The sequence below is a fragment of the Ascaphus truei genome, chromosome 15, assembly GCF_040206685.1.
Source record: "Ascaphus truei isolate aAscTru1 chromosome 15, aAscTru1.hap1, whole genome shotgun sequence".
Lineage (NCBI taxonomy): Eukaryota > Metazoa > Chordata > Amphibia > Anura > Ascaphidae > Ascaphus > Ascaphus truei.
Window position 1 is genome coordinate 32,696,347 of NC_134497.1, and position 27,345 is coordinate 32,723,691.

At 47.5% G+C, this 27,345-nt stretch overlaps 2 protein-coding genes across 2 annotated transcripts in view; both read right to left on the reverse strand.

Annotated features, from left to right (window-relative positions):
* Nucleotides 1-14,688, reverse strand: part of LOC142466794 (uncharacterized) — a 116,597-nt gene extending 101,909 nt beyond the window's left edge. Inside the window, exon 1 of the mRNA XM_075572215.1 lies at nucleotides 14,637-14,688. The gene's annotated coding sequence lies outside the window, so the exon portion shown is untranslated. The remainder of the gene's footprint in view (nucleotides 1-14,636) is intronic.
* LOC142466795 (uncharacterized) overlaps nucleotides 3,749-27,345 on the reverse strand; it is a 394,879-nt gene continuing 371,282 nt past the window's right edge. Inside the window, exon 2 of the mRNA XM_075572217.1 lies at nucleotides 3,749-5,602. Coding sequence (XP_075428332.1) covers nucleotides 4,158-5,495 — 1,338 coding nt within the window. The 5' untranslated portion in view covers nucleotides 5,496-5,602 and the 3' untranslated portion in view covers nucleotides 3,749-4,157. The remainder of the gene's footprint in view (nucleotides 5,603-27,345) is intronic.

Sequence of the window (27,345 nt, forward strand, 5' to 3'; positions counted from 1 at the left end):
ATTCCCCTCTTCTGCTCCGCCCTGGCTTTTCATTGGTTGATGGCTCCTTAAATACCTGCCTTGCTCATTCATTCCTTGCTGAGCATAACCTTGTGTGACGCTGTGCCTTGCTGCATCCTGCCTTGTTCCTGCTGCTACCTGACCCCTGTTACGTATTGGACTCCGCATCACTCCTCTCCTGACCCGGCTTACATACGACCATTCTGAACTCTCTACTCCTGATCTCGGCTATCCTCGCAACGATTACTCTCCAATCCTGACCTTGGCAAAGTACCCCAACGATCTGCTACTCTCCAATCCAGATCCGGCAAGTATAAACGACAACCTTCTTTACTCCTGATCCGGCTTGCAAGACCAATCTACACTTTAGGCGCACCCTCTGTTGAGGGTTGGCGTTTATAAAATTCCCTACCTCAGCCTCGCGGTCGCGCCTGGTTTGTGGTGAGCTACGCGTTACACCAGCGAGTACACAAGTCCAATAAGGGCTGAGCTAGGACCCGGGGTCTCATCTTAGAGGTGTACTTCAGATGCCAGAAATTCTGTCGGTAGGTCTCTGGGGTCAGACCTATGAGATCCAGTATAGCAGATTTTACTTGTTTATACTCCATAGCCTGATCCGCTGCTAGGCCCTGATATGAGGCCTGAGCTTTTCCTATGAGTGTGGCCAAAGCAGTTGCCCAGCAATCAACAGACCAGCCCAGGGCATCGGCAACCCTTCCAAACGTCAATAGAAAAGCCTCTGGGTCCTCGGTCGAACTCATTTTCCACTGGAGAACTGGGGGGTTATTTGGAAGGTCATGTCCAGCAGCAAAAGGGGACCGAACCAGCAGTTTGGAAAATTCCCGGTTTTGCCTGGCCTGGTTTTCCTCCAGTGCTTCCTGCTGCTGGCATAGGGGGTGTGTTTGCTTCTGCAGTAATCATTGTTTTTGCTTGGTCTGCTCCTGCATGAATAGTTGCTGTTTGGCCTGTTCCTGCATTAACAGTCTCTGCTGTTTGGTCTGTTCGCATAGAATCTCTTTTAAAAAATGTTCCATTTTTTTTATGTGCCCTTCAAATGCATGGGCCTCAGCATTCCACTTCTAACACCATATGTTGCAGGGTTATGCAACCACACAAGGGTTTCTGAATTGGCTTGCTTATTTAGCCTAAAAAATATGGCATACAAAAATACAGGTTTTTTTCAGCAAACAAACAAAATAGCAAGAGCAGTCCTGAGCAGGTCTTTTCCCTTTCCCTACAAGGGCTGTTTAAAGTCCAGAGTATCCATATAGCAAACAGGTATTACAGGAAAGACAGACCTTATAGTAGTTTTTTCTCCAGTGTTTCAGTGTGTCTCACTGGGTCAGGCAGCCCCCCATGTGTGAGCAGCCTGGTTTTTTAAAGCCTCTTAACAAGGCAGCTGGGCTCTGACAATTAACAAGACCTTCCCAGCTGAATGTTAACCTGGTCACTGCTGTACTGCAGACCTAAACATAGGTCTGCTAGGTATCAGGATGTTGTCTTTTATTCACCCTGTTACAAGGGGGCATTAACCTTTTTAAAGTAGAAGGTTTTTTCATGTTTCTGTGTTGGACAGACTCACTGCCCAACTCTACCCTGACCCCAGTCAGTATAAAATGATCAAGAACCACAGAATGATGCTAAACAGCATTAGCACATTTAACCCACTGTCGCCATGCTGCGACAGCATAAAAAACTCTATACAGTATATATAGCTGTTATAATTGCAGTCTTGTGAAAAAGAAAGCACACCCTTTTTGAATTCTATGGTTTTACATATCAGGACATAATAACAATCATCTGTTCCTTAGCAGGTCTAAAAATTAGTAAATACAACCTCAGATGAACAACAACAACACATGACATATTACACTGTGCCATGATTTATTTTACAAAAATAAAGCCAAAATGGAGAAGCTATGCGTGAAAAACTAAGTACACCCTTACTGCTTCCATATGAATTAAGATAAGCAGCAGACAAGTGCTGCTAATCAAATGCCCTTGATTAATTGATCATCAGCAAGTGTGACCACCTCTATAAAAGCCAAAGTTTTAGCAGTTTGCTGGTCTGGAGCATTCAGGTGTGTTAACACAATGCCAAGGAGGAAAGACATCAGCAATGATCTTAGAGAAACAATTATTGCTGCCCAACAATCTGGGAAGGGTTATACGGCCATTTCCAAACAATTTAAAGTCCATCATTCTACAATGAGAAAGATTATTCAAAAGTCGAAAACATTCAAGACAGTTGACAATCTACCCAGGAGTGGACGTCCTAGCAAATTCACCCCAAGGTAAGACCATGCAATGCTCAAGAGAAATTGCAAAATACCCAAGAGTTACATCTCAGACTCTATAGGCCTCAGTTAGCATGTTAAAGTTCATGACAGAACAATTAGAAAAAGACTGAACAAGTATGATTTATTTGGAAGGGTTGCCAGGAAAAAGCCTCTTCGCTCTAAAAAGAACATGTCAGCACAGCTTAGGTCTGCAAAGTTGCATCTGAACAACCCCACAAGACTTCTGGAACAATGTCCTTTGGACAGACGAGACCAAAGTGGAGATGTTTGGCCATAATACACAGCGCCACGTTTGGCGAAAACCAAACACAGCATATCAGCACAAACACCTCATACCAACTATCAAGCACGATGATTTGGGCTTGTTTTTGCAGCCACAGGACCTGGGAACCTTGCAGTCATTGAGTCGACCATGAACTCCTCTGTATACCAAAGTATTCTAGAGTCAAATGTGAGGCCATCTGTCCGACAGCTAAAGCTTGGTCGAAATTGGGTTATGCAACAGGACAATGATCCCAAGCACACCAGCAAATCTACAACAGAATGACTCAAAAAGAAAAGAATTAAGGTGTTGCAATGGCCCAGTCAAAGTCCAGACCCCATCCCGATTAAAATGCTGTGGCTGGACATTAAGAGAGCTGTGCATAAACAAATGCCCACAAAACTCAATGAACTGAAGCAATGGTGTAAAGAAGAGTGGGCCAAAATTCCTCCACAACGATGTGAGAGACTGATAAAGTCATACAGAAAACGATTACTTCAAGTTATTGCTGCTAAAGGTGGTTCTACAAGCTATTGAATCATAAGGTGTATTTAGTTTTTCACACATGGATTCTCCATTTTTGCTTTATTTTTGTTAAATAAATCACGATACGGTGTAATATGTCATGTGTTGTTGATCATCTGAGGTTGTACTTACCTAATTTTAAGACCTGCTAAGGAACAGATGATTGTTATTATGTCCTGATATGTAAAACCATGGACTTCAAAGAGGGTGTACTTTCTATTTCGCATGACTGTATAACACATAGGGAGGGGAGTGGGGCAGCCAATGTCCCCCATCCTCAGGTAATTTCCCTATCTGCTTCTGCTCCTTCTCTATATACCGTACCGTTCTTTTTCCCATCCAAATGCCCTAGCCACGCCCTCCCTTTGGCCTGCCTAATCACAGCACTCTGCCCACCTGCCCGCACCTACTCCTCAGCCAATCACCTGACACCTGTCCCACATCTGCCTGGTAACACAAAGCTCACTTTCCCGTCCAATGGAACAAGCCCCAAACAAAACCCAGAGGTGAGTGAGGGGCTTCCAGTCCCGTGCTCCCCCACAGTCCCATGCCACCCCCCAGTCCAGTCACCTTTATTTTGAAGGCTGTCACACCCCTCTCACTCTAAAACCACACACCTTAATCCCTTACCATAAAGCCCCCTACCCCAAGAACTTATCCTAAAACCTACTACCCTAAACCTCTTAAATTAACCCCATATCCAAAACAGTAATAAAACTTACATTAGAAGCGAGTCTGTCTGTGGCCTAATTCTGACGGCAAATTAGTAACGATGAAACTATTCCGATTCCCAGCTAAGTGATGCTACAGTCCGTTTCAGCATAATGGGAAACGCACATTTTATTTAAACCAACAACATGGAAATATAAAACATTATTGAGAACATTTTTCTTTAAATAAAACAACAATAAGAATGATACGACTAACCTGCATTTAAAACGTTATAACTTTTTATCCTTTTAAAATGGTCGCTTTGTGCAACATAAACTAAAGTCACCTTTCATTGCGATTTAGCATAACACAGATACACATGTGCACTTAAATGTGAGTGTCTTAGTCACTGGTTATCTCTAAACATGCCTGGATTTAGAGATAGGTCTCTCCCCTGTGTGTGTCCTCTTGTGTGTGTTTAGGTGGGATAACCGACTAAATCCCTTCCCACATTCCCCACATACATGCGGTCTCTCTCCTGTGTGTGTCCTCCTGTGTCTCCCCAGGCTGGATAACTGACTAAATCCTTTCCCACATTCCCCACATACATGCGGTCTCTCCCCTGTGTGTGTCCTCTTGTGGGTCCTCAGGCTGAATAAGTCACTAAATCCCTTCCCACATTCCCCACATACATGCGGTCTCTCCCCTGTGTGTGTTCTCTGGTGTATGATCAGGTTGGATAACCGACTAAATCCCTTCCCACATTCCCCACATACATGCGGTCTCTCCCCTGTGTGTGTCATCTTGTGTGTGTTCAGGTGGGATAACTGACTAAATCCCTTCCCACATTCCCCACATACATGTGGTCTCTCTCCTGTGTGTCTCCTCCTGTGTATCCCCAGGCTGGATCCGTTACTAAATCCCTTCCCACATTCCACACATACATACGGTCTCTCCCCTGTGTGTGTCCTCTTGTGGGTCCTCAGGCTGAATAAGTCACTAAATCCCTTCCCACATTCCCCACATACATGCGGTCTCTCCCCTGTGTGTGTCCTTTTGTGTGTGTTCAGGTGGGATAAGTCACTAAATCCCTTCCCACATTCCCCACATACATACGGTCTCTCCCCTGTGTGTGTCCTTTTGTGTGTGTTCAGGTGGGATAAGCCACTAAATCCCTTCCCACATTCCCCACATACATGCGGTCTCTCCCCTGTGTGTGTCCTCTGGTGTGTGATCAGGCTGGATGACACACTAAATCCCTTCCCACATTCCCCACATACATGCGGTTTCTCCCCTGTGTGTGTCTTCGTGTGTTTGTTCAGGTTGGATAAGTTACTAAATCCCTGCCCACATTCCCCACATACATGCGGTCTCTCCCCTGTGTGTGTCCTTGTGTGTATGTTCAGGCTGGATAACCAACTAAATCCCTTCCCACATTCCCCACATACATGCGGATACTCCCCTGTGTGTGTCCTTTTGTGTATGTTCAGGCTGGATAACACACTAAATCCCTTCCCACATTCCCCACATACATGCAGTCTCTCCCCGGTCTCTCTCTTTTGTGCGTTCTGGTCTGATAACCATGTTAGAATCTTGCCACTTTCTTCAAGATCTTTTCCTGTGGCATCTGCTAATATATATCTTTTGGGATGAGAAGCAGTTACATTGTTTATTAATTGCCTTGACTGGTTGAAAGATGCATTTTCTGTCATATTTATTGGAATGTTGCAAGATTGTTCTGTCCTCATCTTTTCCATATTCTCATTTGGGTGTTTGAACTTCAGATGTGTGAGGAGGTAATCCTGGCTGCTAAAAGCAACCTTGCAGTGCTGGGATGGCTGGATTATTGGTGCTTGGCTTTGTACTAGACGAGACAAAAAAGTCACAGTTACACAAACTGTCTTACAAAAGGTCATGCAGGAGAGGTAAGTTGGCATATCCCAAAAGTTCAGGATGAAAGTAAACTGTAGATGTACATTGTAAGAATGAAGGTTTAGCACAACATGTGCAGTATTAGGGCCGGGAGACTAGATGTAGTGGATCATACATTTAAAGTGAATCATAATATTTAACGATTTAAAAAGAAATCTCCCAAGCTGCAAAACACCAATTAAAGTGGCAGAAATCTTTTCAAATCCTTTGATAGAAAGTAATTCGATAGGTTCAGTTGTGAAGGTATAATTACAAAATGTTTGTACAATGAATAGAATACGTGTCTCATTAGAAGCTCACATATCAGTCATCGGGTGTTCCCGTTACCGCACCATGTACTAGGTATCTAATAGTTATAGGATGACCCAACTTTATGCACAATCTCCATTGTTAAATCAGGAACCAAATGCACAATTATTGTAATTTAACATATATACATATACAATGGTGGTGGGGACAATGCAAAATCAAAAACGATGCAAAATCATGGAATGTGATTCCAAAAAAGGAATGCGATTACCTCTCTTTAAGGTGACATCCCAGCACCCAAAAAATATTTTAGAAATAGAATTGGCAAAATAGAATCCATGACCAATTCTAATAAACAGACAACACACTAAATAATAAACACACCAAAATAAAGCAGTATAAAACTATTAGTTCATTGTTCCTAATGGATACCTCTTATTCTATAGCTGAGGATAGTTTAAGGGAAAAAAATCCATATTGATAACGTGTATTACCTATTGGTGTAGGTTAATTCCAGAATTTAATATTCAATATTTATTCTTAAACTCCGGATTTAGTAATAAACTCGGGAGACTAGATTCCTAAATAGGGACAACCTAATAGGACAACTATTTACAAAAAATATTTACAAACTGCTTAAAAAACTGTGAATAGTGTATCCACAATCTAGAAGCTCTAGATGTGAGGTCACAAACACACAAGGGACGTGTCTATGGTCCAAATACTGATAGATGCTTGATCAGAGTTTAATCAGCTATTCCATCATGGAAATATAGTTGTGTTGGTGTGGTAAATCAGGTATATCCTGGTTTACCTATTGTTAGTAATCTGCCACACAAATACAATATAGACTGGCAACATTAGTACCAATCAAATAAAAGTAGTGGCAATACAAAGAAAGATGTACTACATCTATTAAGTTGTATCATATAGGTAATCACGGGCACTGCTTGCAGCACACAAACCAGCAGTGTTATTAAACGGCCCGGGCAACGGTTCTTAAATCCGTGACAAAGTTCTAACCTCAAATTCCTTACATTAGAATTGAGTATTTGTATATATAGTTTATATGCTGCAATATCGCGATGGTAACAACAGTGCCTTAAAATTATACCAATAAAAAAAAAAGGGGTACATGGTATCAAACCCTATCCAATTGTATTACAGATCTTATCGCCATATAAAACCTTGTGTTCACTTTGTTTGTTGTTACACATGAGAGGGATGACTTAATGTTATTATATCCCCAACTTAGCTCTCATTGGACCAATAGAATTCAAAATAGCAATGTACATCTCATTATCTCAAAGGTGTTGCAAAGCGCAACTTCAGTAAGGCACATCAAATATATTTTTATGCCTCAAGGCATGGGTCTATTGGCAGTATCAAGTTATAGCCTCATTTGTTAGTATAACGAGTAGCGGATATAGTATCTCATTGTATCTTCTGCTCACTTGCTGTAACTCTTAGGCATAACCACAGAACGTTGCAATACTCAAGTTCAAATAGGCACATCTGTTATATTTGTATGCCTAGAGGCACGGATCTGCTGCCCGCAGCACATTAAAGCCTCATTATGTTATATAGTAAGTAACAGATATAATATCACATAGTATCATTTGCTCGCTTGCAGGGTTTCATACCTGCTTCGATATTACCGCCCTATGGAGTGACGTCCTTCCGTCCGGTCACCTGACGTACGTTTCACGTATTGTACTGCCACTTTCTCAAAGGTGGAGAAAGCAGCAATACGAGACGCGAAACGTAATACATCTTTCTTTGTATTGCCACTACTTTGATTTGATTGGTACTAACTTTGCCCGTCAATATATTGTATTTGTGTGGCGGATTACTAACAATAGGTAAACCAGGATATACCTGATTTACCACGCCAACACAACTATATTTCCATGATGGAATAACTGATTAAACTCTGATCAAGCTGCTATCAGTATTTGGACCATAGACACGCTCCATGTGTGTTTGTGACCTCACATCTAGAGCTTCTAGATTGTGGATACGCTATATGCAGTTTTTAAATATTTTTGTAAATAGTTGTCCTATTTGGTTGTCCCTATTTAGGGATCTAGGGCCCCGAGTTTATTACTAAATCCGGAATTTAAGAATAAATATTGAATATTAAATTCTGGGATTAACCTACTGTACACCAGTAGGTAATAAACGTTATTAATATAGAATTTTTTCTTTAAACTACCCACAGCTATAGAATAAGAGGTATCCATTAGGAACAACGAACTAATACCGTTTAATACTGCTTTATTTTGGTGTGTTTATTATTTAGTTTGTTATGTCTGTTTATTAGAATTGGTCATGGATTCTATTTTGCCAATTCTATTTCTACTATTTTTAGTATTATAATTAAAAGGTTTTTATCTTTATGCCAATTATTACATTACATACGAGACAGTAAGTGCATTCTGTAGGGACTCTTTTTCTTTTGTTATTCATACACTAACAGGGTCAACATGGTTAGGAAATGTTTCTTTGTTGGTTTAGCTCATCATACCTATGTATATAATGGGCAGTATAGTGGCCATTATATACATAGGAAAGACAGGGCTAACGCCAGCCTGGAGTAGGTGATAAAATATTTGCGGTATTTCTGCCGTTCATCCCGTTCCGATAAATATCCGAACTTGATGTAAGGCAGTTTTTACTTGAAAATGCGGTAATATGCCCGTTTTGGATTGTATCGGATCTGACGCTTTTAACGAGTCCGATTAAAAAAAAGTGCTTTATTTTTGGCACTGCAACGCTGATTCATTGCACGCTAATAAGGCACTTTTTTATGTGGGGTAATATGGCATTTTTGGTTACCGCAGCTTGATGTATCTGGCCCTTTGACTCAAGTCAGGTTTAGTGATATTAAGTTCTAGTTGACCCGTAATGGTGTATGCAGATCTATCACTATTTGCAATTTAACATCAGTAATAAGACAATAGAGATGTAAAAACCCCGTATCACACATATTCCTGATTACCTTGTGCTGGCGCGTTACTTTTCCACTGCGCACCCCCTCGATACCAAGCTCTTTCCCATATTCATCTCAATATCAGACCAGGAGCTCTGTGTGTGAGGGGATATCTGTGCAGGTTCTGTAGTAGATTTTCCTGTGGTACTGCAACGCCACAAGATTCTGTTCTTCCTCGTTTCTCGCACAATTTACAAACCTAAAATTGGGACAGTTAGTGAGATCTCAAAGTAATGTCTATTTTATAAAGGAAGAGCTGAAAAAAGATACAGGTTGTTAATAATGTGACTTGTGTTTTCTTTCTTCTATACAGTTTTTGAGATGAGACTTTAATGGACAGCAATGTATATACGATGGATCACTTGTATGTACCCACAGTTTGATTGGAATGGGAGCCACAGGCCACACCAGTGACTACTTTCTTATTACTTAAAAAATAAATAAAAACACTGTTGTAATTAAAAATTCCCCGACAAGATGACACAAGTGACACAAAGGTGAGTTTTCTTCCGGTGGAACTAAACAGAAAGTGGGGTTGATGTAACAAGGTGATGTAGTAGAAATGTGTTCCATTAGCAACCTGAGCTTATTATATGCCCTGGACTGATTTGGAAACTGGAATACAGTATAGAAAAAGTCTTGAGCCACAGTCTAATGAGGAAACAATGTAGGTTTGGGCTTGAAACTCCTCCCCCCCCTCCTCTGTCATGGCCATGTCCCCCCCGCCCGCACATCCCATTACTCCACAGACCACAGAACGCGGATTTTACCCGTGCATGCGCCGCCAGGCAGCCAGATCCGCGTGCACACTAGGGCCGTAGCCTAAGGCCCCGCTCCCTCAGTCAGCGCGCCCGCAGTGCAGACAGGCGGCGCGCTGACAGGCACAGACCGCGATATGCGGTCTGTAGGGAGCCGGAGCGGGAGCGGGCTCGGTCTCCCGGGCTGCAGGAGGGAGCTGCTGCGGGCTGCTAAAAGGTAAGCAGCTCCTGCTCCCTCCTCCTTCCCCCACAAATGCCCTCCTCACACACACTGATACACACACACACACCACCCCCTACCTTGTGTAGGAAGCTGTCTGACAGCTCCCGCTCCCGTCCCCGCCGCTGATAGGCTCATCAGCGCACCACGTGACGCGTCACCGCTCGGGATCACAATTTTCTTGCATCCCCTGGCGGCTGACGCGTCACAGTGTAGTGAGCCGTGCAGCGAGGGGGGACTGGGACCGGCTCAGAAGGATTCCCCTGCTGGTGGGGAACGCTCACGCGGCCGCCCGCGCCACGGGTCCCAGCCCTTAGGCTGAGTTTATAGTGCCGGCGACGCGGCGTTAAAACAAATGCATTGTATCCGTCGCATGCGGTTATAGTAGACGAGACGGAGCAACCAAAATCTCTGTAGTCAGTAGAATTTGATTTTTACAACGACGGTCTCACCATGTGACAGGCTATAAACCAATCAGATAGCTTCTGATGCAGGGAGAGAGTGGGATGTGTGCGTGTGAGTGCAGGGAGAGGGGGAGAGGGGGAGAATGTGTGTGTGTGTGTGTGTGTGTGTGTGTGTGTGTGTGTGTGTGTGTGTGTGTGTGCAGGGAGAGGGGTTATGTGTATGAGTGCAGGAAGAGGGGGGTTGTGTGTGTAAGTGCAGGGAGAGGGGGAATGTGTGTGTGAGTGCAGGGAGAGAGGGTGTGTGTGTGTGAGTGTAGGGAAAGGTGGGATGTGTGTGTGTGATGTGCAGTGAGAGGAGTGTGTGTGTGAGTGTGTGTGTCAAGTAAAACACACTATATTAACAACTTTAAAATAGTAAATTCTCCCGAAATTTAAAGTAAAGTAAATTCAGCATACAAAAAGAAATTAAAACTCCTCTCTGTTTCAACCTTCCCCGTTGCTCTGATATCCGCCTTCCCCCTTGCCTGATGTCACTCCCCTTGTAGCAAGAGACGTCTCCAAAACAAATTACAAGTTTCGCAATGGCTACGGAGACGGGTGACGTCATCCGTAGCCGGCACTATAAGCGCAGCCTAAGGCTAAGGCCCCGCTCCCAGAGTCAGCGCACCTGCGCTGCTGACAGGCGGTGCGCTGAGATACACAGACCGCGATCTGCGGTCTGTAGGGAGCGGGAGCCGGAGCTGGAGGTGGGCGGGAGGTGGGAGGTTTGATCGGGAGGTGGGCGGGAGGTTTGACAGGGAGGGGGGGCGTGGCTTGAGCGGAGGGACCCGCTACTCTTCCCCCCCCCCTCCCTCCACGGACTCGGGCTGGAGCTGGAAGGTAAGTTTAAACACACACACGCAGGCACTCATTCATACACGCGCACACACACACACACAGGCAGGCACTCACGCACTCATACACACACACACACGCGCGCACACACAGGCAGGCACTCACGCACTCATACACACACACACAGACAGAGGCAGGCACTCGGGCACACACACACAGACAGGCACTCACGCACTCAGACACATACACACACAGACAGGCACGCACGCACTCAGACACACACACAGAGAAAGGCACTCACCTGCTTTCACTCCACACTCCTCCCCGCTCCCCGAAGCCTCTCCTCCTCCCGCAGCCTCCCCTCCCCATTGGCTCACAGCCACACACGTCACGCGTCAAAGCTAGGAAACACCATTCTCTGGTGTCTCCAGCGGCTGACGCGCTACAGCGTGTAGTGCTCTGTGCAGCCAGTGGGGACCGGGACCGGCTCGCGAGGATTCCCCTGCTGGTGGGGAACTCGCGACCCGCCGCCCGCGCCAACGAGCGCAGCGGGACCGAGGCCTAAGGCCGCGCCTATAGTGCCGTCGACGGGCGGGGCGGCACGGGGTTCCGGTCATTTGATTGGTTCAAGGGCCGTCACATGAGGCGACAGCCCTTGAAAAATCTACTTTTGCCGGTTACCAGTTTTCGCGACGGCACTCTGTTGCATTATTGACGTCGCGCTTACAATAAACGCACTCGGCGGCAATGCATTTGTTTTCGGGTGACGTCGCGTCGCCGGCACTATAAGCGCGGCCGAAGGCTACTTACAGGCAGCAATGGTGCTGAACCAGGCTGCCAGGAGAAGACAGGCGTGAGGGGAGAGGTGCAAAGAGCTGCTGTGATCACATGCTCATTGCCATTTACTTGAGTGGCTGCTAAAGTGCAATTGAGGCAATTGCACTTTAGTGAACCTAGTGTTTGGTAAACAGAGGAGGCAAAGTGGATAACGAAAAATAACCACCTGCAGATCAGTACCTGGGAGGCAAATAAAGGGTTTGGGAGGAAGGGGATACAGAACACAAACAGCAATAGAAACACAGTAAGAGAAACCATGCGAGACTGGTAACTCTTCTCTTGCGGGGATATAGGGGAAATAATTTGACAAGCTGTTTGGGGGACAAATAAAATAAATATTTCTGTTTCTTCAGTAGTTTCGGGGGGTTTTGAAAGGATTTGGAAAAACAATAAGTAATGGTAATGGTCACAGAGCAATAGTCTGGAGAATATAGATTTGGCATAAGCTGCCCAGTAAACTAGGTAAAGTAGTGTAGGTGACAGCACCCAAAGTTATCCATAATGTCAATAGCTGCCTCTGGTTAAATAAGGCTTTGAAAAGTGTGGCCCGGCGTTCCTAAGGGGAAAGACTTGTCAGTGGAACACATATTTCTGTTCATATGCGTTCCACTGTGCTCGCTCCCGAGCCCTGGTCCTGTCACATGGGGCTTCTCCAGCAGCAGAATCTCCGTCGAAGAAAGTATTGCGACTTGAACTAAACTGGTTCCTGGGGTAAGGTCAATCTCTACTATTAATCCAGATATATGTGGGAGGATATACCAGAGACACAGGTTTAAACCTCTGTCACCCTGGTCCACGACTGCTATGGATTCTACAATTCTGTTTATTCCACTTAAGTCTACTCAATTATTATTAATAAGCTACTAGATAACATTATGATCTAGCCCAGGGGGGGCGCAAACTTTTTTCCCTGTGCCCCCCTGTCGGCGGTCACCTCACCCTGCGCCCCCCCCCGTCATGACGTCACGTTGCCATGGCGACGCATGTGGAGCCAAGGTAAGTAAAGGTTTACAGAGGCCCTGTAGCTTTCCCAGCACTTAATTTAAGTATAAAAAGTGATTTTATGATTAAAAGTAAATAGTTCTGCGTACATCAAAGTAAAATACACAAGCAGTTGGTTAATAGGTTTACCACACCAGGAGACGACCGGAGGCGACACCCTTTGGTGGGTCTCAGCAGGGGATGGATCAGCAAGCGTCTCGTCTGCTATTCACTCCACACCTGTGGATTCAGTGCTCTCCGTCTTGGGGTGGTAGATGAGTAGGTCCCGAGATGAAAGTCCTAGAGCACAATGCTCAAATCGGCGTGAATACAGCCAAAATTGGTGTCCATAGGGCTTGCACGCCAATCGTTTGCCGCTACTCTTCGTGGGGCGCTCGCCGATGACGTCACGAGTCGCCCATCGACTTCCGGGCAGGTGCTCCTGGAACGCACATCGTTTGGCGATTGGCGTGCAAGCCCTATGGACACCAATTTTGGCTGTATTCACGCCGATTTGAGCATTGTGCTCTAGGACTTTCATCTCGGGACTTACTCATCTACCACCCCAAGACGGAGAGCACTGAATCCACAGGTGTGGAGTGAATAGCAGACGAGACGCTTGCTGATCCATCCCCTGCTGAGACCCACCAAAGGGTGTCGCCTCCGGTCGTCTCCTGGTGTGGTAAACCTATTAACCAACTGCTTGTGTATTTTACTTTGATGTACGCAGAACTATTTACTTTTAATCATAAAATCACTTTTATACTTTACATCACTATGTGCGTTGTGCGCCCTGTTCTTTTGTTTTTTGTCTAGTTCCAGGGGTGTCGAGCCACCCCCAAGAAAGGCTGCAGACTCACATCCAGTGTCATCTTCACATTTGAGGTCACAAATATTGTTTATTATTCACTGTGCACTGCTCACAGGTTGTTTGGTACTAGGTATTAGCTGCGCACTGTTACCTTTTTCCTTTTGTTGTCACTTAATTTAAGTGCCTTCGGTAAGCGCGCGGGGCCTCTGTAAACCGCGGGCCCCCCCTGGGGGTCACACCCACCAGTTTGCTCACCGCTGATCTAGCCTATGTGCCTCTGTGTTTACACTATCTATAATAGGAGGTATGTCTTTTAATCTATATATCTCTAATGGTTTGTAGTTTGCCTTGTTATCTTATGCCCAGATAAATGTGTGTAATAATGCTGCTTTTGACTGTAAGCTCATAACATTGAACCATCTTTTAACTTGCTCCTTTTCAGCTTTAACCCCTTCGTTTTGGCAGAAAAATCATCTAAGAAAGAAAATATCAGCATGGCAGCTCCCAGCTCTTCAGACTAATTTATAGTCATTAAATATCCTTTATGGCACCAATACAGTGCGTACATGTTGCTTCAATTTACTGTTACTTAAGTGTAACTTATGCACTTTGACTTCTCCACAGTTCAGTAAGTGTGCTGAGCTGTCCCTGTGTGACTATTTTGTTATTGGTTTTCCAGGTTGCTTGGCGAAGTGGCTGCCCGGCTGTAAACACAGGTGATGGGTATGAGGTGATTGTGTAACCCCTAGGGGTATATATACTTGTTAGTGTCACTATTGCAGTAAGGTGTATGGTCTGAGGAGAGGACGTGTCTGTCCTGAAACGCCACGTGTTTGCATATACCTGCTCTGATGCTTTGAATACAAAGTAAGTTACTTACAGAGAAGGCTCCTGTGTGCTTCCTGCACCACTTTATTTCTTCATCTTCTCTTTCCCGGAAGTGGAGACATTGACTACATCCAGGTCACAGCTCTGTGTCCTACTGCGCATGCTCACACTAAGGGGATCATGGGAGTTGTAGTTTTTAGACTTCAAAACGGATCACGTGTCACATACTGTGTAGATTAGAAACAGGGCAGTAACATTTCCCAGGCACTGTGCTAGGGAAAGATAGTTTCTGCTGCATGTTGATGTGTATACTCATCCTGGTCCTTAATATATTTCAGTAAAGCTGCTTCAGTTCCTCCCTTTTGGCCAATGTTAATACAAAGGAGGTAACCTGGATATGACATAAACGCTGAGGCTGTAATACAATTGTAACCAATTTCCCCCCTCCCCCATGTGAGATGTATGGATTATGTTATGTGTGATGCAATGAAATACCTGTGGTTCACAGGAAACCTGAGCCTCCACTGCTGGGAACCTGGGGTGTACCTGAGTTGATGCTCGATAGCGCCTCCACCTATTATGGGATTCTACTATGTGGAATGACCCAGTTACAGGACAATAAAGAATACACACGGGTAAAACAATAACAGTTTACTGTACACATCAGAGAACCAATAATAAAGGTGATACCCACTCGCAGGCCTTGCAGGATCCGTGTCTACACCCCAGTGGAGTTTACCCCAATGAACTAAGGTGCTCCAGGCGACCGTCCCAGTGTCCACAGGATCAATCACCCACCCAAGTGTGTGAGACAGCGCTGCCCCCACTAGCCCGTGTATGGTTGGTGCACTTAGTTGGGTACCTGCAAGGTTTGTCCACACCCGGGCACGCAGTGATGCTGATGGGATCCACGGATCCAGTGACAGCAACCGCAAAGCTTCTGCCTCTGTGGGGTGGGTCCCGCATGGATTGTACCACCGTATGAGATTGTTCTTTGTTGCAGGTGTCTGGGCCAGATCACCTGAGATCAGAATGCAGCCGAGTCCTGACTGTGTCCCGCACTCTGGTACTACAGGGCAGGGTCCTTATCTATGGGCCTGTCCCTGCAGCAACCACAAGCTGAGGGGACTGTTGATCTACAGTAGCTGGGGCCGAAGGGAGTCTCTGCGCTAGTGCAGTGGGACACTGACTCCCTACACATAGGGTGACCAGATTTTGAAAATGAAAAACCGGGACACATTTTTTTTTTTTTTTCAACTTTCATTTTTTATTTGTGGATATCAGGTATACAGAAACACACCTCCCATAGGCGTACATTACAGATAGTCCACTTTTAACAACCGTCAACAATGACAGCATCAGACGAACGACATAAAGGGAAGCAGGACAAGACATACTGGACTCACTGGACTGGTGGGGTGGCACAGAGGGTAGGAGGGGGAGGGGGGGGGGTGCTCTTGCCGGATTCTGGAGAAGGGTTCCTGCGATCCGATGCGACAGCTTCGTGGCACTGCTGACCTTACTGCCTATAGTAACTGCTGGATGGCACTACCTAGTGTATCCCTACGTCAATGTCCTGTCTGTCCCATCCAAGGAGAACGCATTTGTGAGTATTAATGCAGAATTATAGCGGCGTCCACCCTTGGGATGTTGGATTGGTCTAGCCACGGGCTCCAGACTATTAGAAATTTGGTGCCAGAGTCGTTGACCCAACTCGTCAACTGTTCCATCTGGCAAACTTGCCAAATTCGGTTCCTAATTTTGGGGATAGATGGAATCTCATTCTGCTTCCACAGTGCTGCGATCTCACACCGGGTGGCGGTCGCGAAGTGCGTGACCAGTTTGTGTGTCGTTCTAGACATTTCCTGAGGCCGCCTGCCCACTAGGAACAGCCACGGGCATTTTTTTTTATAACAGTTTATTTAATGTAGTACACTTATACTTTACTACCATTAGAGAGTGTGTGTGTGTGTACAACTCAGTAATCGAACAAAAAAAAAAGCCAGATGTGAATTATTCTGAACCCATTAACCAGTGTCAGGATGCCCCCTCTTCACAATTTCCAAATCAGCAATCCCGCCTGGGATCTTACCGCATCTGCAGTCCCTCAAGGGGAGGGGAGGTGTTCCCCACCTGTTTTCCGATGTCTCCCGCGTGAAACTTGAGTCAGATCTGGAAGAAAGCAGGGTAGGTTACTTCGGTGCAGTTAAGATAAAACAGAGAGTTAGGGAGACAGGGTGAGGGAGACAGGGAGGGTGAGGGAGACAGGGAGGGTGAGGGAGACAGGAAGGGTGAGGGAGGGAGACATGGAGGGGGAGGGAGGGTGAGGGAGGGAGGGAGGGGGAGGGAGGGTGAGGGAGGGAGGGAGGGTGAGGGAGGGAGACATGGTGATTGAGGAGAAGGGAGACATGGTGAGGGAGGGAGACAGGGTGAAGGAGGGAGGGAGACAGGGTGAGGGAGGGAGACATGGTGAGGGAGGGAGGGTGAGGGAGCGAGGGAGGGAGACAGGGTGAGGGATAGAGGGAGGGAGGCAGAGGGAGGGAGGGAGGGTGAGACAGGGTGAGGGAGGGAGACAGGGTGAGGGAGGGAGACAGGGTGAGGAAGACAGGGTGAGGGAAGGAGGGAGGGTGAGGGAGGAAGACAGGGGGAGGGAGGGAGACGGGGAGGGAAGGAGGCAGGGAGACAGGGTGAGAGAGGGAGGGAGGGAGACAGAGGGAGGGAGGGAGACAGGGTGAGGGAGGGTGGGAGACAGAGGGAGGGAGGGAGACAGGGTGAGGGAGGGAGACAGGGTGAGGGAGGGAGACAGGGTGAGGGAGGGAGACAAGGTGAGTGTCACAGTGAGATTAGGGCAGGCGGTATAAGGTCACATAAATATATATAACAGATGATATATATTTATCACTGGGTCTGAACTGAAATGAGTCTTAGATATAATAAAGTGTTTTTATTCCTTAGGATAGGTGAACACACGAGATAATACAGTAACAAACAAGACGTACACTTACATTGGGGTTGGGGAAGGAGAAGTATGATGTAGCATTTCTCTCAGCAATCAGGAAATCATTCAGGTGATATCAGGTTACCATATCAGCAAACGAAGACGAATGAAGACAAGGATAGAAGGTGGACAGCTAGTTTAAAAAACCTTTTGTCCCTCTATCTGTAACATTAAGTACCTGTGATTGGGTTTCAATTACCTCCAGCCAATCTTTAACATGGGAACACATTTCAACACATGCTGGCACAGGCGCAGTAGAACTCTGGGGTCTCATTTCTGTAGCCCCACATATGCAAATGGAATGCCAGCCGGTCTATCCATTTGGCTTTCTGGCAGGAAAACCTTTGATGGAAGGTGTTAAATGGAACACTTAAAAACTGCTCTGGTTTGAGCCTCAAGTAAACAGTGAGGGTGACAAAACCCTTTGAACAATACTTAAGTCCTAGACATTGGGTCGCCTCTGGGGCCATTTGCGACCTTATGGCCAAAGGAATTTCCTCGGGAACTTATCCATACCTTAAAATACAGTATTAAGCATAAAACATAAACGTATTAAAATATCCGGTTCCGTTGGGTCTAGCAGAACCAAACTTCCCAGTTTTCATTGTCAGAACTGGGACACCATATGGTCCAAAAAGCGACTTGCTACGACCTAGGGAACCGGAGTTACACAAATGCACATTAAATCCTTTTTCACTTTAATACAAAAATCTTTGCTAAAACAAATCTCAGCTTTTCACTAAATCCCCATTGAAAACAACGGGCTTCGCCGCCATAGACTCTCAATGGCAAACCGCCGCCGTTGGCGGCTATGGGAATCCCCGCCATAGACTTTCAACGGGGCGATGCCGCCGTTGAAGTCAATGGGAGTTTTCCGCCGTAGCCGGTCAATGGGGTTTGGCCGCCATTGAAGTCTATGGGAAAAAACCCGAACTTTCAAGGGGGTCCAAACTCCGTCGGGTTGGTCCAAGCGGGTCAAGGATGGTTCTGCAGCGATGCCGGAGCAGTGGCTACAGATACCCCAAACCCTGATCCGCTGGGCCCTCCGGAACTGGAGCTATGGAATACAAAAATACAACATTTCACACTTAGTCCTTTTTCGGAGCCGTTTCTGCCGCCGCCGGCAAAGCCTATGCCGCGACCCGCTCTATCTGGTTCGACCCTTATCGGGGGTCCAGGATTCGGGGACCCGGTTGTGGTCGAGTGGGGGGAAGCCTAGGAACTAGGGGAAAAAAGAATTTTATTTCTAGGTGCCCTAGAACTGTTTATTCCCACGCCAATTGACGTTGAACTTGACTCAAGTGATTTTAACTCTTTTAAAGGACATTGTATCCGCTTTGCGGTCTGCGGTCTGGACGGCAGCCAACTCGTTCTTCGAAAGGGTACCTCGAGGAATCTCCATTGAAGTTGATGAGCCCATTGACTTTCAATGGGAAACCGCCGCTCTCCCTCTCGGACGCCACCTGCTGGTCTTTACAGGAAACAGGACTAAAACAGCACAATTCTCCATTGAAATGCATTGAGCCCTAATGGCGGCCAATGGGGACCTGCAAAATGGTGCCTGAAAAGGCGGGAAAACTACACAAAGAGCTATAATCATTAAAGAATTATTAACCCTTGTGCTCCCTGATGGATTCTAGTGTGTGTGTGATGCAGACACTGATGTTACAATAGAACAAGGGAAACAGGGAAAAACACATTCACATGTTATAACAGGTGTCAAATCACAGTTCTGGACCTCAGTCCAGTTAACCCCTTGTCTCCCTGGTGAGGTCAGGGGATGGCCAAATGGGGTGCAACCCCTTTAATACCGGGCCACCCTCTTTCTCCCTCTACAGTGAGGGAGGGAGAAAAGGTGAGGGAGGGAGGGAGACAGGGTGAGGGAGGGAGTGTGAGGGAGGGAGTGTGAGGGAGGGAGGGAGACAGGGTCAGGGAGGGAGGGTGAGGGAGGGAGAAGGTGGGAGGGGGAGCGAGAGGGAGGGAGGGTGAGGGAGGGAGACAGGGTGAGGGAGGGAGACAGGGAGACAGGGAGGGAGAGGGAGACAGGAAGGGAGAGGGAGAGAGAGGGAGGGGGAGAGGGAGTGAGACAGGGAGGGGGAGGGAGAGAGAGGGAGGGAGACAGGGAGGGAGAGAGAGGGAGACAGGACAGGAGAGGGAGAGAGAGGGAGACAGGACAGGAGAGGGAGACAGGGAAGGAGAGAGAGGGAGACAGGGAGGGAGAGAGAGACAGGGAGGGAGAGAGAGGGAGACAGGGAGAGAGAGAGGGAGAGACAGGGAGAGAGAGACACACACACACACTGATACACACACACACCCACTGATACACCCACACACCCACACCCACTGATACACTGATACACACACCCACACACCCACTGATACACACACACACCCACTGATAGACACCCACCCACCCACTGATACACACACCCACACTGTGTAAGGAATCCGCTCCGCAGTTTACTGGTTGCCTTACCTTGCAGACTTGTGCAGTCCTGGAGCACCTCTCCTGATGTTTGCTGCAGCCTGGTTTCACTCACCAAAGCAATACACACTCCCTCTGGTATCTATTGCAGCTGTGCAGCCTATCACTGCAACCTAGACTTGCATTCACTCATTGGAGCAGTACCTTCACACCCCCCTCCGGGGATTGGCCCGCTGGCCTTTAAGTACTGTCTTCCCACAATGCTCCCTGCCGAGCATAGTCCTTACTGGATGTCACTATCGTTCTGCCACAAGCCCTCGCTTGTTCTCCTATGCTGATACCAGGTTCCGCCCTGCGTCCTTCAGCTCCCTTCAAGCCCGCTTGTTCTCCTATGCTGATACGGAGGTTCCGCCCTGCATCCTTCAGCTTCCTTCAAGCTCCCGCTTGTTATCCTGTGCTGAAGCGGATGTTTCGTCCCTGCGTCCTTCAGCCTCCTGGATTCCTGCACTGAAGCGGATGTTTCGTCCCTGCGTCCTTCAGCCTCCTGGATTCCTGCACTGAAGCGGATGTTTCGTCCCTGCGTCCTTCAGCCTCCTGGATTCCTGCAATGAAGCGGATGTTTCGTCCCTGCGTCCTTCAGCCTCCTGGATTCCTGCACTGAAGCGGATGTTTCGTCCCTGCGTCCTTCAGCCTCCTGGATTCCTGCACTGAAGCGGATGTTTCGTCCCTGCGTCCTTCAGCCTCCTGGATTCCTGCACTGAAGCGGAGGTTTCGCCCTGCATCCTTCAGTCTCCTGGATTCCTGCTCTGAAGCGGAGGTTTCCCTGTGTATCTCCAGCTTCCTGGTTCCTGGGGCCTACTCTTTCCCTAATCTAGAGAGGCCGTGTCCTGGTTCCTGCGCTGAAACAGCGGATTCCCCAGTCCGCTCAGGACTCTTGCGCTGTGCACTGGTTTACCCGTGCAGCTAGGCGGTGTGCTACGCTGGTCTGCTTACCATCTCCTGTGACCAGCACCATGGGCCATGGTCGTCGCACGCGCAGAGGTCAACCCCGCGCTCCTAAGCTGAAGCGGGGCTCTCCTGACTACATGTTGCCGAACTATTGCTTGAACAATGTTTATCCTGATGTCTCCTGTCCTGACCCTGGCTTGTACAACGACGACGCTGTCTTCTCCTATCCTGATCCTGCGATATATGACAACGAACTGAGCAATCCGGATCAGCCTGCGCGGTCTAAGGTCGGTGCTTTTACAACCCCACCTCAGTCTCGCGGTCCGACCCAGGTTTGTGGCGAGCACAACCGTGACAGTATGCTCGGCCGCACAAACTCGGACCCCGCTGAGGTGCGGGTTGGTAAGTTTTTTCCTAAAAACCTGTCCCGGTCTGTAGACCAGTCCCAGTTTGAGAATGATTATTTGTGCGATATAATACCCCTGATGGAAGATCCGTTTATGTCGGAGGGCTTAACTCCCTTGCAAAAGAAATGCCGTAATGATCTGGTTTGTAAGGCTTACTGCCTCAGAGACTTAAAACAGTATCTGGCCAGTGTTCTGGCCAGTGAAAACAGTGTTTTCTCCCCTGATTCCCCTTTAACTGGGGATAAGGTGAGTCCTGTGGAACTGGTCAACGCCTGTAGTACACTCAATGCCCTGGCTTTATCATTGGACATTCCTTTAGTACTCCCGGACCCTTCCGTCATGGTGGCTCTCGCTCACGACACGCTGCATGTACTTTCCGTGGTATTGGATGATTGATTGTTAAAACAGGATCGCCCCCTGGCCGCTAACGCCATCCTCTGGCGGTTTTCCTCTGCTGCCAGTCCTGTCGCTAAACCGGGGGACGTATCTCCCTCTCCGGGAGATGACCAAACGAACCCATTAGCAATATCTCCTAACGTAGTAACTGCCACAGTCCCTAGCTCTGATTGTGTGCCCGGGTTCCCTGACACTAATGATATGTCTACGTTAACCCCTGCCGATCAGTCCTGTGAGGTTCCCCTGGAGAGTACATATGTTTCACTAACTAACACTAAGGTTCTAGTATCAGAGAATAAGTCCCTTAGTTCCCCTATTTCTAGCTCTGAATCCCTCTCTTTAGGTCTTGAGGGTTTTCCAGCTTTAACCTCTGCTAGGCAGTCCTGTGCGCTTTCCCCGTCAGAGAGAGAATCCCTAAGTTCTGTTCCCAGGGTCATTTCTGTATTAACCCCTGTGGGGCAGCTCTCTGAGTCTCCTTTGATAATTCCCTGTTCTCTGCCAGCCAGGGTTACGCCCCTAGCTCCAGAGGAGAGATTTCTGGTCTCTAATAATACAGAGAGAAGATTGCCTATGTTCTACTCTCAGGCATTGTCTGCATTAACCCCTGTAAATTCTTGCTGCCTCCAAGTTAATGCCTTCGTTTTAGCCTCAGAGAATGAATCCACAAGTCAGATAGCAGAGGTTGCATTGAGGGATTCCCATAACCGTACGGAGTCCTTAGATATTTTTTGCTATAAATCCCCTGCTTCAGCTCAAGTTTCCGCAGTTTCGCCTCCGGAGACTTCGGCTAAAGTTCTGGTTCCTGATAAATGTAGTCAGGAGTCAGGTTTTTCCCTAAGCTTGGTCGCAGAGTTCCTTCTCCCGGGTATTTCACTGAACCAGCCTGTCGCCCACATAGCGGTGATCCCTGCTTCAGCGCATAGTTCCCACATTATGGAGTCTGCAGTAATTTCTGGTTTCCCAGACATTCCTTACCAAATACCTACTTCAGAGACCAGTACACTTATGATTAACCCCAGTGTACTGTCTGAGTTCTTCTCCTCTTTAAGCTTAGAGTTAAAAGCATACAGTAGTCTGTATGTCCCTCCTGGGGTTCATATTGTGTTCCCAGGAATGTTTGCTGACGCACGGTTGTTTCCCAAAAGTGACGCTTTTTCATATAGATTAGTAAAAAGCCTGCACACTGTTTCCCTTTTCGCTGAATTGTGTCTTACTAGTTTTGAGACTCTGAGAGGTAATGAGTCTCCTTCTGATTCTGAAGCTCTTCCTACAATGATTATCCTGACTGGGGGTCCCCCTGATTTCTCTGTCCAGGCTAATTCCCCAGAGATCAGCATATCTGAGGTCACTCCCTTAGTACTGTCTGAGGTCACCATGCCTATATTACAAGTCCTGGGGTTTAAATCTAAGCTATTTAGCTGTCCTGCCTTTTCTGAAACCCAATTCCTCAGTACTGTGTCTAAATATGCCCCAGCAAACATGGGGTTACTCTGGGAATTTTTTCTCACATGTCCAGCATATCTAGAACCTCAGTAATTGTTTCTAAGTCACTTATCAATACATCTGATTTTTTCTCTAATCAAACCCAGACACCCTCACTATCGGTTAGGAGTCCTGTGGTCAGAGATTTTGCACTAGAAAACATACCTATTCATGTTTTTGTCAGGTTAGGTACCCCTGTGGTTAGGGCCATTGCAGTTTCGGAAAAGACTCCTTGTACTCCTAAGGTGCCTGTCATTAAGAGTTTTCATAGTTCATACTTGCTGCTTGTTGATTCTCAGGTCCCTGTCACTGAGGTACAGACTTCAACTTCTGATGTTAGCTTCCCTCCCGCCACTACCCTGGCTCTGCCTTTTTCTCAAGATACTGATATGAAAATCCCAAGGTCTATTCCTGATTCACTGACAATACTATCTTCCAATGAAGATTTCCCAGTATTGGAGAGCTCTACTGTTGTTTGCTTCTCTGCTCCTGCCAAACCATGGTTTTGTCCCTCGGAATTTTCGGTTGCCCCTGTTATTTCCTCTCAGTTGGAAATACTCTGTACGTATCCCAAGATTTCGGTCCCTATGCCTGGTTTACTGCTTGCCTTGTCACCTTCCATACCAATACCGGGAGATGCTTCCAACCAGCCTATACCCTTACTAACCATTACCTGGGAGCCTTCTAGAGGAAAAATTCCTCGCAAATTCCAACATGCAGTGGTCAGCCAAGACTTTTTCTGTTACAAAGTTCCTCCTGGTGTATTCGATCAACTATCAGGGCCGCTGATCCTAGATTCCGGTTCATTTATTAAAGACTGGGCTTCCTGTAGGGGTTCTTCTGCCGTTTCTGTTCTGGGACCCTCTGGTTCTTCACAGCCCTGGATTTCCAAGTCATTTTGCGGGGCGAGCCATGTACCAAGGATGTTTCTTCTACCACTCTCATTTCCTAGAACTGTACTCACCAAGGAACTGCTCGTTTACGGATCCCCTTTCCACCTAAAGAACTTTAGGAACAACTCGATGTCTCCGAGACCCATGGATGGTCCTGTCTGGCCGCAGTTTTCACCGTGGGGTGGGGGTACACTAAGGAGTAACCACGAGTATCTGGACCACGACTCTACCCCCAATCCTAGACGGTTCAGCAACAATTCCCGGTCCCCCAACTCTATGTGTGCTCATGTTCGCCCGGATGTCTCGCGTGAAGGGGGGGGTACTGTAAGGAATCCGCTCCGCAGTTTACTGGTTGCCTTACCTTGCAGACCTGTGCAGTCCTGGAGCACCTCTCCTGATGTTTGCTGCAGCCTGGTTTCACTCACCAAAGCAATACACACTCCCTCTGGTATCTATTGCAGCTGTGCAGCCTATCACTGCAACCTAGACTTGCATTCACTCATTGGAGCAGTACCTTCACACCCCCCTCCGGGGATTGGCCCGCTGGCCTTTAAGTACTGTCTTCCCACAATGCTCCCTGCCGAGCATAGTCCTTACTGGATGTCACTATCGTTCTGCCACAAGCCCTCGCTTGTTCTCCTATGCTGATACCAGGTTCCGCCCTGCGTCCTTCAGCTTCCTTCAAGCCGCTTGTTCTCCTATGCTGATACCAGGTTCCGCCCTGCGTCCTTCAGCTCCCTTCAAGCCCGCTTGTTCTCCTATGCTGATACGGAGGTTCCGCCCTGCGTCCTTCAGCTTCCTTCAAGCTCCCGCTTGTTCTCCTGTGCTGAAGCGGATGTTTCGTCCCTGCGTCCTTCAGCCTCCTGGATTCCTGCACTGAAGCGGATGTTTCGTCCCTGCGTCCTTCAGCCTCCTGGATTCCTGCACTGAAGCGGATGTTTCGTCCCTGCGTCCTTCAGCCTCCTGGATTCCTGCACTGAAGCGGATGTTTCGTCCCTGCGTCCTTCAGCCTCCTGGATTCCTGCACTGAAGCGGAGGTTTCGCCCTGCATCCTTCAGTCTCCTGGATTCCTGCTCTGAAGCGGAGGTTTCCCTGTGTATCTCCAGCTTCCTGGTTCCTGGTTCCTGGGGCCTACTCTTTCCCTAATCTAGAGAGGCCGTGTCCTGGTTCCTGCGCTGAAACAGAGGATTCCCCAGTCCGCTCAGGACTCTTGCGCTGTGCACTGGTTTACCCATGCAGCTAGGCAGTGTGCTACGCTGGTCTGCTTACCATCTCCTGTGACCAGCACCATGGGCCATGGTCGTCGCACGCGCAGAGGCCAACCCCGCGCTCCTAAGCTGAAGCGGGGCTCTCCTGACTACATGTTGCCGAACTATTGCTTGAACAATGTTTATCCTGATGTCTCCTGTCCTGACCCTGGCTTGTACAACGACGACGCTGTCTTCTCCTATCCTGATCCTGCGATATATGACAACGAACTGCGCAATCCGGATCAGCCTGCGCGGTCTAAGGTCGGTGCTTTTACAACCCCACCTCAGTCTCGCGGTCCGACCCAGGTTTGTGGCGAGCACAACCGTGACACACTGATACACACACACACACACACACTGATACACACACACCCACATCCACTGATACACACACACACACACACACACACACACCCACTGATACACCCACACACCCACTGATACACCCACACACACACTGATACACACACCCACACACACTGATATACACACCCACACACACTGATACACATACACACACACACACTGATACACACACACACACTGATACACACACACACACTGATACACACACACACAGACACTGATACACACACACACACACACACTGATACACACACACACACACACACACACACACTGATACACACACACACACACACTGATACACACACACACACACACACACTGATACACACACACACACACACTGATACACACACACACACACACTGATACACACACACACACACTGATACACACACACACACTGATACACACACACACACACTGATACACACACATACACACTGATACACACACACACACACACTGATACACACACACACACACTGATACACACACACACACACACACACTGATACACACACACACTGATACACACACACACACACACTGATACACACACACACACACACACTGATACACACACACACACTGATACACACAGACACACACTGATACACACACACACACTCATACACACACACACACACACACACTGATACACACACACACACACTGATACACACACACACACACTGATACACACACACACACACACTGATACACACACACACACACACAGACACACACTGATACACAGACACACACACACACACACACACACACACACACACACACACACACACACACAGATACACACACACACACACACACACACACACACACACACACACACACACACACACACACACACACACACACACACACACACACACACACTGATACACACACACACACTGATACACACACACACACACAGATACACACACACACACTGATATACACACACACACACACACACACACACACACACACACACACTGATACACACACACCCACTGATACACACACCCACACCCACACACACTGATACACACACACACACTGATACACACACAAACCCCCACACCCACTGATACACACACACACACACCCACTGATACACACACACACACACACACACACACACACACACACTGATAGACGCACACACCCACCCACCCACTGATACACAAACACACACTGATATACACACACACCCACATCCACTGATACATACACACACACACACCCACTGATACACCCACACCCACTGATACACACACACACACACACACACACACACACACACACACACACACACCCACTGATACACACACACACCCACCCACTGATAGACACACACACACACACACACACACCCACTGATAGACACACACACACACACACACACACACACACACACACACACACACACACACACACACACACACACACACACACACACACACACACACACACACATCCACTGATACACACACACTGATACACACACACACTGATACACACACACACACACACACACACACACACACACACACACACACACACACACACACACACACACACACACAC